Here is a 16,300-nt window from a genome sequence, read left to right as displayed (position 1 = left end):
TACCTCTGTGTAGATATGATTTTTAACTAAAGCATGTAACAATAGAGGTTTACACTTTTTAAATGTTCATAAATATCCAAGAAAGGCAACGTTCAACAAACTTTTAGGAATAAATCAAAATAAAATCTTACAGTGAGATCCTTCAGAAATAAAACCAGACAGTCCATTGCTGCTTACATCAATTATGTCTTTAATAACGTCACTTCTGGATTTGTCATGGCTAATACCCTTTATGACACGAACAATGATCTGATAGCACAGTATGGAAAATGCCACAGCACAGTTCCTCAGTGTCTTTCAGATACAGCAGAAAAACATTTCACACTGGCTTATGAAGTTATTATAAAGAAAGTTGAGTTGATTAAAATCAGGCCCTAACAAACCTGTTCAAGTCCCTATCTATGAGCACAAACTGCTACAGCTAAAAACAGACTATTAAGAGAACTGTTGCAAAAGTCCATGGAAACCAAGGCAAACAAATTCCAAAGGCAGGCCATGTCTAAATGCTCTCTTACTTTCTTCACTGGATTTACACACTTACTTTTCCTTCATGAAATATCATTTTGTCTTTTTTTATAGCAAAAAGAAAGAGAGAGAGAGAGAAAGAGAGAGAGACAAAGAGAGAAGAAAGGGAGAGAGGAAGAAGGGAGAGAGGGAGGGGAGAAAAAGGGAAGGAAGAAAATGTGTCGCACAAATGTTTAGTAGAAATATTTGGCAGAGAGACAATTAGAAATACATTCACGTTCTGAGTTCTAACTTAGTCAATGAATCAGTGAATAGGTAAACATTTATAAGTCATACAATTTGAAGCATATTATAAATTGTTGCCTGGATTTTACAATCTTCAATATGTATTTATTTTACCAATTTTAAGGATGTTAAAAATGAGGCTCAGGGATTTACTCATTATCTAAATAGTGAAAATAATTTTCATTATGGTTTATATTGTTTAAATTAATTTTTAAAATACCCCGATTAGAAATTATTACTATGGTAAAAAATCTTTTATTGAAGTAAGTACAACATATTTTGGGTATATCTTTGATAATATGGACTGACTGCATTATTAAATATAAAGCAAGTTGATTCCACTGTAACTAATACTTCTCCCAGAGAAATAGCTCCTCAGCCTGGCGCACAAGAACAAACTCATGACTATGAAAAATGCAACACAAAGAATGATTTATTCTCTCAATACAATGCCATATATTGCTGTATTAAAATGAAAAGAAAAAGGAATAGATCTTAGTTTAAGAAGGAACCAAAACCATCTGCTATGGATATGAAATTCATCTAGTTCTCATGATAAGTAAGGAAACTAAGAGATATGTTAGAAGAATTCAATGGCTGTGGTCACAGAAAGTAATACACTGTTACTACATTATGGCTAGTGAAAATCATGTCAAAGACTAAGCATTAGAAATGTATTTATGAGAATAAAGACAGAAGGTGACTGAATGCCAAGAATGACAAAATTGGGGCTTTTATGGCAATGATTATCATACATGGCTAATCAATTACCAAATCTTTGTAGCAGATCCTGGATTTCTTCTTAACACATACCACAGAGAGCCAATAGGAATCACTGAAGTTTGGATTTAACTCTGAGACCTATTTATTACTCCGGCTCTCAGTGATACTGTTCAAGATGCTTGAGAGTGAAATCTTATCAGCTAGCAAACACACACCACTGCTATGACTAGTCATGCAGAGAATGGTGTTCAAAAACATGCAAAAATAAGAAACATATTAAAAAGGAAAATGAAAAATAATATTACAACATATAATGATATGATTTAGACAGATGAACAAAATTAAATGCCATTGCCATCTGCAGTCTAGAATGTTTTTGCTATGATGATTAACAAGCCATGCTCTTTCAGAGTAAGTCATCACTATAAATAATATGAAATTAAAGCAATGGTTCCCCCAAATACAGCATACCAAAAATTAAAGATCATTATAGGGCTGGGAGATTATAAGTTTATGGCCTGCTTGAATAACATGTTTAATTAAGGATACCCTGGAAAAACAGTCAGACCCTGTCTCAAAATAAACAGCAGAAAGAGGTTTGGGATTTAACTCAGGGGAAGAGCACTGGTCTAGCACATGGGAGGCCTAGGTTTAACTCCCAGGATTTATGGTGGGAGAAGGAGGACACAGCATATTACAGATGGTTCACAAATTTTAAAATAATATAATAATGTATATTACTTAGGTCTTACAGCCATAGACGCCTAAGAGAGAAAACCCTAAGTGCGGTTACTGTAGAGAATGTGAAGAAACATTTGATACATAAAATACCTTAAAATCTCAGAAAAAATTGCAAATTTTCTCAAACTATAAGAACAAGACCTTTTATGATTTTAGACTTACAGCTTGATTCATCTCCAGCTTGTCTAAACTTAAATGTTTGTTAGGGTTTACAAATTTCTAGTGTGACTTGGTACATATTTACACAAAGTTAGGCAGAAGTAAAGAGGTATGGTTTAGTCACAGTCATCTTAGTTACTAGGAAAATACCATCCACCCTGACATATTTAAAGAGTAAATGCAATCGTTGAACAATATTGTGCTGCAGAGGTGAGTTTGCTATAATTCTGTATTTTACAACCTCCCCACAATGTGGAATCAATACTTGTAACACGGCACCAAGTCAAAAGCCGTATCATGAGAGACCTCAGTCAAAAGTGCAGTGCAGTAAAGAAACCAGCAAGTAAGGGCTACAGCACCTAGGTGTGACAGCGGACTCCGCTAGCTTACACAGTGTGGCACACTGCTCCCTGCAGCTAAAACCTGCACACACCAGCTCTCTACATCATTTTCCTCCTGCCCATTTAACCACATCTGAAATGTGATACAAATTCTTCAACAGCTCTCAAGCTGCGCTACATTCACTCTCGGCGACAAACAATTAAAACCAAAATCTAGGGGCAGCAGAGGTGGCTCAGGGGTCAAGAGCTTTACTGCTTTTATAGAGTTCCCAGCACACATGGTGGCTCACAAACACTTGTAATTCAGCCCCAGGGGACTGGACACCCTCTTCTTACATGTAAAATAAAATTTTAAAAAACTTTAAAAAATAAAATATAACCATAATCAGTAAAGTAGGAGGACCAGGCTACTACACAAAATTCAGAGATAAGTTTTCAAAAATTTCCTTTGAAATAATCATTATAAATATTTTACCCTTGGCCAACTTCACAGTTAAGAATTATTGTTATGGTCGGATGTGGTGGCTCGCCCCTTTAATTCTAGCACTCAGGAGGCAGAAGCAGGTGGTTCTCTATGAGTTTGAGGCCAGCCTGGTCTACACAGTAAAGTCGTGGACAGCTGGGGTTACAGAGACCCTGTCATGTTGATACCCAGGCTTTTCCTGGCTCTTCGAGGCGCTATGCAGGGCTGTATCTCCTACCAGTCTAGCTTCCTGTCTTCTCCTCTGCTCGCTCCACCGGCTAGGGGAATTAGCATAGAGAGTTTTGTCCTTTTTTGATATGGTAATTCCACCTACAAGCAAAGGTTCCTGCAGCAGTGCCTGCCCCATCTGACACTGCCACCAGCTCGATACCCCCTGCTTGGCTGCTCTGCCAAGCGGTCAACACTATGATCTCACTCCCAGGTGGGAGGGGGAATCTCGTCCTTTTGCCCCCAAGTATATAAACCCGACATGTGCTGAATAAAGTCGACATTTACCCTTTGGGCAAATGATCCTGGTCTCTGTGTGTGTGTCTGTTTAACTCCTAGGATACTGATCCAGACTCACGGTCCGATACGGGAGGCGTGCACCCATATCGGAGAGTAGGGTTTCGCAGATTTGGGCTGTCACAAACAAATAAGAACAAGAAAACAGCAATAGGAAAGAAAGAATTATTCTTACAGTATTATGCTGTTCCATGATTTTAGAAAATGACAGCAACACACAAAGCCATCTTCTAACTTCAGTGCAGGCCACGCCAGGTTATTCACGATTACAATAAAGCAAACGCTAATTACAAAGTTAAACCATTTTCTAATTAAGTACTTCTTTCTAGTAAGGGATGAATCAAGTATTTCTGGAAAACTGTCAAAGAAGGCTTTCACACAAAATATAAAAAGCAACACACAGACTTTTGACTGTAGTATTATAGAAAATGTGTTAGTTTTGCAGGACTGTAGTAACAACAGTGAAACTGTCTCTAACAACTCTTACCTGTGTATACAGTTTTTGCTCTCGAGATACAACATGCCAGCAGCGACATCCAAGGAAAACCTCACTAGCTGCTTGAGCTTCAGTTCATCCTTCCTCTTCCTCAGAAAGGACAGGAAATCACCCCCTGGAGAAACGAGATGAATTGTGACTAGAGTCATATGTCGTATTTGTTAGGCTTGACAGCATGAGAAACTTCTGTCCCAGTTTCCTATACGAGGACAAAAGAAACACGGAAACAGCACATCCTGGGAAGCAGGCACCATCACTTTTCTAGACACATCAAATATGTTAAGTGTCTCAGTCATGAACCACCAAACACATAAACGCAGTCAAAGACAAAGTTATCCCTTTGCCACTGTGTGCACTGATTTACTTTATTGACCTTTTAAAAGAGGATTTTATCTGATACAATAACAAAAAAAGCTTAAACAAAAACTCAAATGATATTAATTTCTAGATTCAGGGACCTCTAAAAAATAAAACTTTTAAAACTAAGCCATGTTGTGAAAGATTCCTTTACACTGTGTGAGTATGTGCCTCAGTGATTGGCTTAATAAAGAAGCAGACTGGCCAATAGCTGGACAGGATAAGGTTAGGCGTGAGAGCTGAACTGAGAATGCTGGGCGGAAGAAGGCTGGAGAGAGCAGTCGCAGGCAGACACACACACACAGAGAAGCAAGATGAGCATGCTGTAATGAAAAAAGGTACCAAGCCACAGGGCAAGCATAGATGAGAAATATGGGTTAATTTAAATGTAAGAGTTAGCTAGTATCAAGCCTGAGCATTTATAATTAATATTAAGGCTCTGAGTAGTTACTTGGGAGCAGCTTGGGCAACAGAAACTTCCACCAACAAATGGTATTCTGACACGAGGCAGGAATTTCCACGTAAGACCTGACAAAACTTCAAATAGGAATCTAAAAACACAAAAATGGAGTCAAACTCAGTTTCTTGGTGTTACCAAGGTAGGCGCTGTTTGCTAGCAGCATGCAGAGGTGCAGCTCTTTTAAGAGACAGCTTCTTGGCTCAGTGCTAGCTGCAAAAATCAGGTGGCTATTTTAAGAAGACTGCTACCAAACGCTTAAATAATGTTGATGAGCAGTGGTGACACACTACTTGGCGGCTGCATGGGAACCAACATTTCCCAAGAGTTGGGGTAGTAAATGTGGCTCTTATAGGAACCTCTGTGATGAAGCTCAGCTCTCAGAGAAGCAAGCAGGTCAGAGCCAGCAACCAGAACAGAGGTCCTAGCCATGCCTCTTACCGGTATAAAGGCTCATAGGTTCAGAAAAAGATTACAGATAAGTAGTAAAGTCAGATTCAGAACAACAACAAAAAGGAATCTCTAAATGGGCTACAGTGTGTTTAAAAATAAATAAACATGATAGGTTTGGGAGAAAGAAGAGAAAAAGTATATACAGTTTTAGGTTAAAAATATAGTTTTAAAATAATAAAGTCCTTGCAAAAGTAACAGAATAAAAAAAAAAAGAAGCCACATTGTGGGCCCATATTTCATACAAAATATTTACAGCCAGGCTCTCTGGCCATGCTTAATTTCCAAGGCTGCTGCAATCCTGCCAAACAAGCTAGCCACCTAACAAAGACTCCTTCTCTTTTTTTAAAATGTAGATTGCCTGTGGAGAGGTGTTGATTCCAAAGCTAGTGACTTAAGGTACAGGTGTTTTCGGTAATCCTGTGGTCTCCTGGGAAGAGAATATTAATGAGTATCCACCTTGGTTTACCAGGGGATAAAAGGTGTTTAAATAATAAACGTGGGTAGATCATGAGGAATGGATGAAGCCTGAGATGCCCTTCCAATATGGCTGTGTGAACTGTGTCTTATTATTTCTCGTTCCTCCATACCAGTCCAGTTGAGGGAGAAATAGTTTCTATGTTGGGGCCACGGTCCCTGATACCACTTAAAGACAGAAAATACAGAGTCTGGATTCTGTATGGTATTGTGCTGTCTTTAGATTTTTCTGATTGCTAATGAAGGAATGACAACTGCTAAGACACACCAAATTATGAAAACTGCTGGATTAAACCAACGTATATATAATTTAAAATATGTCTTGACTTCAAAATGTAAGTCAAAAGATATGTTACTTTGGGGAAGAAGTTATGCTTTTATTTCCACAGGAAGTGAGATTTGTGGATTTTGTAGATTTGTTCAAGATTAAAGATGATCAGGTTTGATCAAGGAAGACCCCCTGATATCCTGGCTACAGCCGTAAAGAAATAAACCTAGAAAAAACTACAAAACAAGTAATACATATTTTACCTGCTCAAATATAAAGCAAAAAAGCATCTTTGGCTGACTTGTGTACAACACACCATCTATACTTGTTTTAATACTGATATGGATGTCACCTTTATGTATTTTAAGTACTTTAAGAACAAGGGTTCAAGACACCAATAAAAATGGATCATCTAGGTGATCCAGTAGTGCCAACGTGAGGTAACAATGTCCACACAAAAACTGAGAAAACTTAAAAAGAAATTCTAAACATAAAAGAACAGAGTTAAGCATGGCTTCTTAGTACCTGCATTTTTCTCAGATAGACTCTGTTTGCTGGCAGAGTGCTGTGGCTCCTTTAAGAAAAGACTTACTGACTCAGCATAAGAAACAGCAGCTTCCTGATTTGGGCAGCATGAACTTTGACTCTTGCAGGAGGCCAAGCATTTGAAGGGTTAGTGGGCAGCATGCTTCAGGTTACTTGGTGGCAGCATGGGTCAACTGGTTACCAGAGTTGAGGTGGTGAGGACAGCTCCCACCCAGCAGTCTCAGAGGCAGTGAATGGACCTCCAACATGTTGTACTGGACAGAGTCAAAAGGCAAAACAGCCTTAGTCTTAGTCATGCCACTTAGTATTTTAAGAAGCAGTCCTGGCCAAAAAAGGATTACAGATATTCAATAAACACAGATCCAGATGGAAAAGACATCTAAATGGGTCACAGTGTTAGATAAATGCACACTGGCTTGACAGAGAGAAGAAGAGTACTGACAGTTATAATATACAGACAGCCATAGGTTCAGGGGGTAAAAATAGTAAAATAAATATTAAATTTGTAGAAAAAGAGTAATAGAGTAAGAAAAATAAGCCACTTAAAGATAGAATATACACAGAGAATCTGGATTATATATACTATTGATATATACTATTGTGTTTTCTTTGAATTTTTTGACTGTGAATGAGCTAAGAACAAAGAGACATTTCATTGTATGGCATGCTAACTTGAATGAACATACATATTTTAAAACTATCTTGACTTAAAAATTTGGGTATAAGAATATGCTGCATTGGAAAAGAGGTTCTGCTTTTGTTTCCACCAAGGATAAGAACCTACAGATTCCTTCCAGACTAATGTCCTTTGATGAACCATGGCCTCCTGTAAGGTCTCCCTGAACCCCTAACAAATGGCATGAAACAGTTTGGAGAAAACTATGTCGAAATTCCCAAAATGATTGTTCATAAATGTTTGTTTACATTTAAAGGGGAATATGCTATAGAGATGAATATTTTGCATTGGTGTGGATCTTGGTATACTGATACATATTTAAGATCAATTTTGTTATATGAATATTTCTGCTCTTGATTAAGGTATTGTGTTTGTGCAGCTTATTTAAAAATATAATGTATAATTAAGAAATAAAGGTTAATAGATAGTCATCTATACTAATCAAGCTTATAGTCATGTTAGCTAAGTTTTCTAGATGTAGAGAGATATATTTCAGATGGATAGTTATTCTTCAAACCTTTCAAAGAGCAACAGAATATGGCATTTAAAATGTTTAAAGAACTCAGGACTTTTCATGACAAAGAGACACATCTGCTCCTGGCAACACCAATCTACTTCAAGAAGATGATGGGTATCAAAGAGGCTCCTTATAAAGTTTGTTAGCCATTTAGGCAAGAAACTTCTCTTGCCTGAATTGCTTGATGTTATTCTATATGAATTGGACATGCAGGACCCACAGAAAAATGACTGCTAACTTGATTAAAGGTGAGACCATTCTTTGGGGTTCCTGCTTCATGAAAGAGTCTGCTAGACATTCTGCAGGACACAGGAGAAAGCAACTGATGGACTTTGCCTGTACAAGGCAGAATAGATCTTCAAATTTCTTGTTTCAAGGAAAAGTCTACCAGATACTATGAGCCTATAGGCTGAAGATTGTACACTCCAATACTGCAGAGGAACTTTGGGTGACTGTTCAGGAAGCAAAATGCCTGTCAATTCTAGAGTTTTAGGAAGTTGCTTACAATGTACTTTCTATTAACGTAGGTAATATTACATCCTTCTGGGATCTTTGATGGAGTTGAAGAACAGATAGTTATTGTTACTCTTTTCCTTAGTTATATAAAAGATAGATTAGATATAAAACTTTAGACTCACAAAAAGGATAAATGATAAGGTATTTTCCTTAATTTGCCAAATAAAAATGAATGAAATATTATAACTATAATTCTTGCTTGATAACTGTATTGTTGTATGTAATCTTGCTATGTTAAAGTTAAAACCTTCCTTATTATTTGGACAGAGAAGGAGAAATGGTGTGGGAACTCCTTCTGTATATGTGTTGCTTTTATTGACAAATGAATAAAGCTACTTAGGCCTACAGCAGGGCAGAATAGGGTAAAGTGGGAATTCCAAGCAGATAGAGGAGGAAAGAAGGTGGAGTCAGGGAGACACCACGTAACCTCCAAAGGAGACAGACATCTAGGAACCTTACAGGTAAAACACAAGCCTTGTGATAAAATATAAAATAATAGAAATGGATTAATTTAAAGTGTAAGAGTTAGTTAATATGAAGCCTAAGCTAATAAGCTAAGCAGCACTGTGATTAATACAGCTTCTATGTGATTATTTTGGGTCGGGGTGACCGGGGAAAAGAACAAGCAGGCTCCGCCTATAATCCAGTATCCAGAACAGCTGCAAGGCGCTGGCTGAGACGATCCAGGCTCACAGAATACTCCAGTCAAGACCTAACAACCTGATTTTCTAAAGGTTCCCCAAAAGATTCTAGCACCCACGGGCAACAGGAAGCAATACAGAGAACAATGCCCACATTTCCAAAATATTGGCTATAAATGTTTCTTATTATTTAAGAGGGACTGGTTACAAGTTGTTATTGATAATGTTCAAAAACACTAAAAAAAAGGAGATTATATTTCAAGGATTTTATTTGGAAAAAAAAAGAGGGATATAGAAATGACAGGATAAAAAGATAGATTTTTGAATTTATTTTTAAACCAAAAAAAAAAAACCCAACCAACTACTAGTCTGAAGTATTTCACATTGACATGTATTTTAGTATATTGATACAAATCTAAAGTTAATTTTGTTATACTGTTTGGGTATTTCTACTCTTGTTTGGGGTATTGTGTTTATACAACTCATTTAAAAATGCAATATATAATTAAATACAAATTAATAGTCATCTATAATAGCTAAACTTAGTTATATTAGGTATGTTTCCAAGGTTATACACAGATATATTTAGATATATAGATGGTCTTCAAATACTTCAAAGACCTACAGAATATGGTATTTAATATGCTTAATAACCTAAGGCTTTTCATGACAATAAGACACACCTACTTTGCTGTACCAATTTACTTCAGAGACGATAATGGGCATTGAAAAATCTTCATATGAGTTTGCTTTCCTTCTGGCAAAAACTAGCCATTCAGAAAAAAAAAGCTATCCTTGCCTCAATTGCTGACAGTATACTGTTCATATTGGACCAGGAGGACACAAAAGAAAGAGACTGCCAGACTTTGCTAAAGCAAGGTAGGAATGTCCTTCAAAATTCCTTGATTCTTGAAAAAGTCTGTCAGAATTCTAGGCCTGCTGGCCAAAGTTGGATGTCCTAATGTTACAAAAGAGCTTTGGGTGACTGTCCAGGCAGCCAGATGCCCGTTATTAAGTAACATTTCACCCTTCTGGGGTCGACAGAGTTGAAGACTAGAATAGTCATAGATATGTTTTCCTTAATTATGATGAAAGGTAAATTATGTATAAAACTTTAGAGTCATAAGGATAAGATAGATAATAGAATATTTTCTCTAAGTTTGCAAAATACAAATGGACTAGATATTTTAACTGTAATTCTTACTTGGTAACTGTTTTTGTTATATATAATTTTACTATGTTAAAAATAAACCTTCCTTAATTAGACAAAAGGGGGGGGGAAATGTTGTGGAATAATCCTTTACACTGTGTGAATATATGTCACTGTGACTGCTTTAATAAAGAAGCTGACTAACCAATAGTTGAACAAGATAATGTTAGGAGGAGGAGACAAACTGAGAATGTTGGGAGGAAGAAGGGTGGAATATGCAGCCATGAGTAGATGCAGAGAGAAGATAAGCATGCCATAATAAGAAAAGGTGTCGAGTCATGCGGCAAAGCATAGATAAGAAGTATGGGTTAATTTAAATGTAAGAGTTAGCTAGTAACAAGCATGAGCTATTGGCTGAGCATTTGTAATTAATATTAAGCTTCTTAGAAGTTATTTGGATATGGTTGGTGGGACAGAAACTTCTGCCAACATCATATCTGTAAGAACAGGCATACACATACACACACATCTATGTACACATGCTCACACACATGTACACACATACACAGCACGCTCTGATTCTGATATGAGTTTGTCATTCACCTACTATGCATGTTTTAATATCAAGCAAATCCCTCTAATGTCTTTCTGGCTGTTGGCCCAGCCTCCAACAGCTGAGCCATGTCTCCAGCCTCCACTGATGTCTTAGAAAAGCTTTTTAACCATCACAGTCTAAGACAAACATACTACAATCCAAGCAGTAATTTAAAACTTAAAATTAATATTATTTTATAAGAAAAAAGTTAGTGTTTTAACAACATATTTCCCTAATCTCAATAAATCTCAAATCATTGAAATATGATAGTTTATAAGCAAATTTTTCCTTTAAATATTTAGTTGACAATTAGATTTAATAAAACATAGAACTGAAAAATAGATTCATATTTAAATTATCCCAAATACTTTTATTTATTTATTTATTTATTTGTATATTATGTATGAATGATCTGCATGTATGCCTGCAAGCCAGAAGAGGGCATTAAATCCTATTTAATGGTTGTGAGTCACCATGTGGTTGTTGTGAATTGAACTCAGGATAGAAGAGCAGCTAGTGTTCTTAAGTGCTGAGCCATCTCTCTAGTTCTTATCAGAAATATTCTTAAAAGTTCTGACAGCTAAGTCACACATAAAATTTATACTTAAATCAATTATAATTAAATGAAATTGAACTTCAGTATTTAGAAGCACTGACTACATTTCAAGAAATATACATGGCCAGTGTCATGCAGAACACTTAATGCAGCTTTATTTCATCATGCATGCACTGTACTGCTTGGGAGCTTTTCTAGACACATGGGGTCTCACATACGCTGTCCCTTACACACCCTGGGCCTCACTTATGTGAGGTTTCACACATGCGGGGTCTCATACACTCTGGGCTTCACACATGTGGGGTCTCACACATGCTGGTTCTTATACACCCTGGGCCTCACATATGCGAGGCTTCACACATGAGGGGGTCTCACGTACGCTGGGCTTCACCCATGTGGGGTCTCACACATGCTGTCCCTTACACACCCTGGGCCTCGCTCATGCAAGACTTCACACCTGTGGGGATCTTACACATGCTGGGCTTCACACATGTGGGGTCTCATAGACACTGAGAAAATAGACAACACTCAGTCAGAGCTGCAGCAACCGCATTTGCTGAAGCAGAGCCAGGTTATCTCTTTCCTCTTTTCCTTCTGCTCCAACTGACAAGTCATTTCCCTGCAGACAAACCTGGTGCCTTGCACACGCCAGGCAAACGCTCAGGCCCCTTTCATTCTCAAGAGATGGTTAACATCTGTGGCTTCTTCTTTTCTCTCTCTCTCTCTCATTTTTTGTTTTGTTTTGTTTTGAGGATTGTTTATAGTTTATGGCAATAAGCAGAACGTAAACTATGTTTGAACACATGATCTTGAAAACAACCATTCACTTTCTATCAGGTCTCTGTATTAAAGTACAAATTGTAAGGAAGGATTACTCCCTGGTTGCCATTTCCTGTACCCCCTTCACACTCTGCTAAATATTTAGATTTCCTCAAGTAGACAAATACTACAAGAGAAGAGTTACAGTTTTTATCTTTGGCACGAACAGCTGGAAAAAAACCACCCACCTAAATCTCCTTAAAATTCCCCCTTTCCTGTCTTAGTCACAAATTAAGTGGCCCACACATGTTTTGTGGGCCACTTAGAAATCAACAGGCTTTTTGTCTTTTTAAAAATAAACCTAAAAGGTGGTTAATTCACTTTTGTGTTCATTTTAAAGATTTGTTTGTATGATTTTAAGAACATATACCTAACGTACTTATGTGTGCCACAGGCTATAGAAATATCAAGTAAGATGAAGGGTTTGGTTTGGCTCAGCAGTGGAGAGGAGTCCCACTCTGTCACTCTGTTAGGGTTAAGCGTAGGGTGAGGGAGGAGCTGGGCACCATCTCGAGAGAACTTCTTATCTGAGATTGAGCTGTAGAGGCTGAGAACTGGGAATCACAATAGAGGAGTCTTAGTTTTACCTGCGTCAGAGCCAGAACAAGAGACTCCTAGGAGGAAGCCGAGGAACACGAGAGGAACAGAGATTAACACTGTAGCTGAAAAGTACAGGCTATGGGAGGCTCTACTCAGCCTCAATATGACATATTACAGCAAAGATGTCAACTCTACAGAGCAAAGAACCCATATTAGAAGCTGTACAACAGGAAAACACCAACTTACTCACAAAGGTAAATACATCAAAATAACTCTCTCATCAACTCTCTAAATACAATGTGTTTATTTCAATGCATGAAATAAATACATGCATTTATTTCAGGCCCTGAAAGTAACAGAGAAGGATAAACATCACAAAGATTCTCACAAGTCATATGGAAGCTTACTATTTAGATGGGGGCTTCACCCTAGCTCCTGGTATGAGTTGCCTCAGTCAGAACTCCACCTCTGAGAAAGCCCGTCAAATGGTGATCCCTCCCCGGGGAGGGTCAAGACCACTCCCACAGGCTATTTAAACTGTCCCTCAGAGAGTGAACATGTGGTCTCCGGGTTTTGCATGGTCTCCCCTTCTCTCTCTTTCCCTATCCATGTTTTCTCAGGGGCTACCCAGGAATATTGTCATCTATTAAACACGGGCATCTTTTAATTCAGTCTGATTTGGTTTGACTGGGATTATTTGTGTCGGTGGAGAGGTTTGTTGGTCAAAAGAAAATACTTAACACCTACTACTGTAAAAGTTCCCTAAAATATACCTATATACATACATAAAAACAATTAAAATGGAGTTATTATGTAACAGGACAACAACATCTATACTAGACACCAGACGTTAACAAATAAAAAGCACATGTCTGTAGGTGATGAATGCAGAAAAGTGACTAGGAGGAGGGGAGAAGAGATGTCATGGGATGGGAGAGAGAGAGGAAAAGTAATTCAGTATCTGAGACAAAAGAGATACAATATTTAAGAGACGGATATGGGACCAACAAGAGAGAGGCAAGAAGGATGGGGGCCAGCTGTGGGGGAGGGTGATGACACACAGCTGCGGAAAATGATGAGCATGCATGAAAATGCCCCAAAGACACCGACTACGTGATATGTTAACTAGGGACATTAAAAGGAGCGGGAGGGCTGGAGAGATGGCTCAGCAGCTGCTGCTCTTCCAGAGGACCTGGGTTACATCCCCAGAACCCAAATGAAGTTCACAACTCCAGTTCCAGGGGATCCAACACCCTCACAGCAATAAACTCAGGCAAAAACCAATGCACAGGAAAAGAAACAAAGAAAGAAAAGATGGAAGGGGGAGGAAGAAGGAAGAGAAAGAAAGAGAGGGAAAAAAGAAAGAAATAGAAAAGAACAAAAGAGCCCTGAATTAGAAAGGAAACTCCCATGGAGCAGACTATAGTACTGAAGGTAGGGTAACTTGAGAGCAGTTCAGCCTTGGGCCATATAATTCCTGCCCTGCACACTACTTATCTCTCCTGGTAAATAAGCAACCTGACACTTGCACAGTTTTTAGCTGTTACTGTGAGGTTAGTACAGTAGGTGGAGTTGCTTCTTCAACCTAATTTATTATTTTCATTGAGTACAGAGTTCCAAAACCCTTTTAGATTTTGTGATATATACACAAAATAATCATATATGTATCATAATATATGTATATGGTAGTGTACAGCATGTGACATGTGTGTACATGTATTTACATAGTTATACCTGAATGCACATGGCATAGAGTACCACATTTTATGTAGTGTACAGCATGTGATATATGTGTGTACATGTATTTACATATTTACATCTGAATGCACATGGCATAGAGTACCATATTTTATGTAGTATATAGCATTGACATATGTGTGTACATGTATTTACATATTTACATTTAAATCACATGGCATAGAGTACCACATTTTATGGATGGAACGTGACAGATGTGTGTACACATATTTACATATTTATAACTGAATGCACATGGCACAGAGGACCACACTTTATGGATGCAGCAAACATTTTGTGCTCAAAGTGGGCAAAAGAGGGTAAATAACTTCCATTTTACAGTTTTGTCACAACAAGGCTTATGACTGCATTGCACAGTAAAGCAAGAGAGGATTATCTTCTTGAACTGTACAGTGATAATGAACTTATGAGAATATTTAATGAGTTTTCAACAGCAATGTTGTCTTACTCTGGAGGGACCATGGCATGATGAAATGGATGGATACTGAAATCACATTATCTAGGCTTCATTAACCCATACAGCCTTGAGTACTCTATAATCTCTCTCAACTTTTACAAAATAGGCATCTAATACCATCTATTAATGAAAAAGAACTTGCAGCACCAATCATGTCCTAGGATGCAGAACATACTCATAGTGGCTTACGTTATTTTCATTAAGGAGCATAGAGCCACAGCAGCTGCACTGTGGGTTATGCATTTCCTTCATTCACTGATATGTCCTTTCGTGAACCATGCCATCCTGTTTTAGATAGAATTAACCTCATCTTCAGCCATGATGGCAGTGGATTGTAACCCATCCAATGATGTCTGTGTACCTTCCAAAGTGACTGACTAGTCCAGAGATTGGAGCACAGGTTCATCCAGCCCACTGAGAATCCAGACTGTGCTTAGAAGACAGAAACTGTTTTTGTTTCTGTTTTATTTCTAAAGAACTATCAGAAGTTTCAATAAAGTTAGGATAAAACATGTGGCATCTAGAATGTGTCACAGGAGCCAGGTATATCAGCACACATGTGATTTTAGCATTTAAAAGACAAAAGGTAAGAATTGTAAGCATGAGGCCCAACAGGGACATATAGTGACAGACTATCTTGAAAAGGGAAGGGAAGTAGGAAAGAGAAGGGAAGAAAGGGAAAGGAAAGGAAGGGAGAGAAGGAGTAGGGGAGAGAGGCAAAAAAAGAGAAGGGAAGGAAGGGAGAGGATAGGAGGGAAGGAAGAGGAAAAGAAGAGAAGGTAAGGGAAGTAGGGGAGGAGACAGAGGAGAAGGGAAGTAGGAGAGTGATGTGGGAAGTCCTTCTGTCTGTGTGCTGCTTTTATTGGTTAATGAAAGAAGAAACTGCCTTGGCTTGTTGATAGGGGAAAACTAAACTGAATCCTGGGAGAAAGGACAGAGTCAGAGAGACGCCATGCAGCCCCGCTGGAGACAGACACCAGAACTTTAGCCGGTAAGCCATAGTCACATGGCAATACAGATGAACAGAAATGGGTTAAGTTAATGTGTAAGTGTTAGCCAATAAGAAGCTAGAGCTAATGGCCAAGAACTGATTGAATTAATACAGTTTCTGTGTAATTATTTCAGGGTTAAGTGGCTGGGAACAAACTAGTGGCATCCTTACTATAAATTGTGCTTAGTCAACAGAATGGTGCTCAATGTGTGGACAACTGCATTCACATAAAACCTGTGAGAACTTGGGACGTAATTCTAGACACAAAATAACAGGGTTGAGCATGGTTTCTTGATAGCAGCACTTTCTAGAGTGGGCTCTGCTTGCTAGA

At 38.1% G+C, this 16,300-nt stretch overlaps 1 protein-coding gene across 6 annotated transcripts in view; it reads right to left on the bottom strand.

The window, feature by feature from the left end:
• The window catches only part of Fer (FER tyrosine kinase), a 341,616-nt gene that overhangs the window by 75,186 nt on the left and 250,130 nt on the right, over positions 1–16,300 (bottom strand). For all 6 annotated transcript variants that reach the window (XM_087906023.1, XM_087906015.1, XM_087906014.1 and 3 more), the window contains one exon: positions 4,190–4,313. In XM_087906023.1, coding sequence (XP_087762149.1) covers positions 4,190–4,313 — 124 coding nt within the window. The remainder of the gene's footprint in view (positions 1–4,189; positions 4,314–16,300) is intronic.

The sequence above is a fragment of the Myodes glareolus genome, chromosome 1 (assembly GCF_982192425.1).
Source record: "Myodes glareolus chromosome 1, mMyoGla1.1, whole genome shotgun sequence".
Lineage (NCBI taxonomy): Eukaryota > Metazoa > Chordata > Mammalia > Rodentia > Cricetidae > Myodes > Myodes glareolus.
The sequence above is the reverse complement of the archived record's forward strand: the minus strand, read 5'-3'. Positions and strand labels throughout refer to the sequence as shown.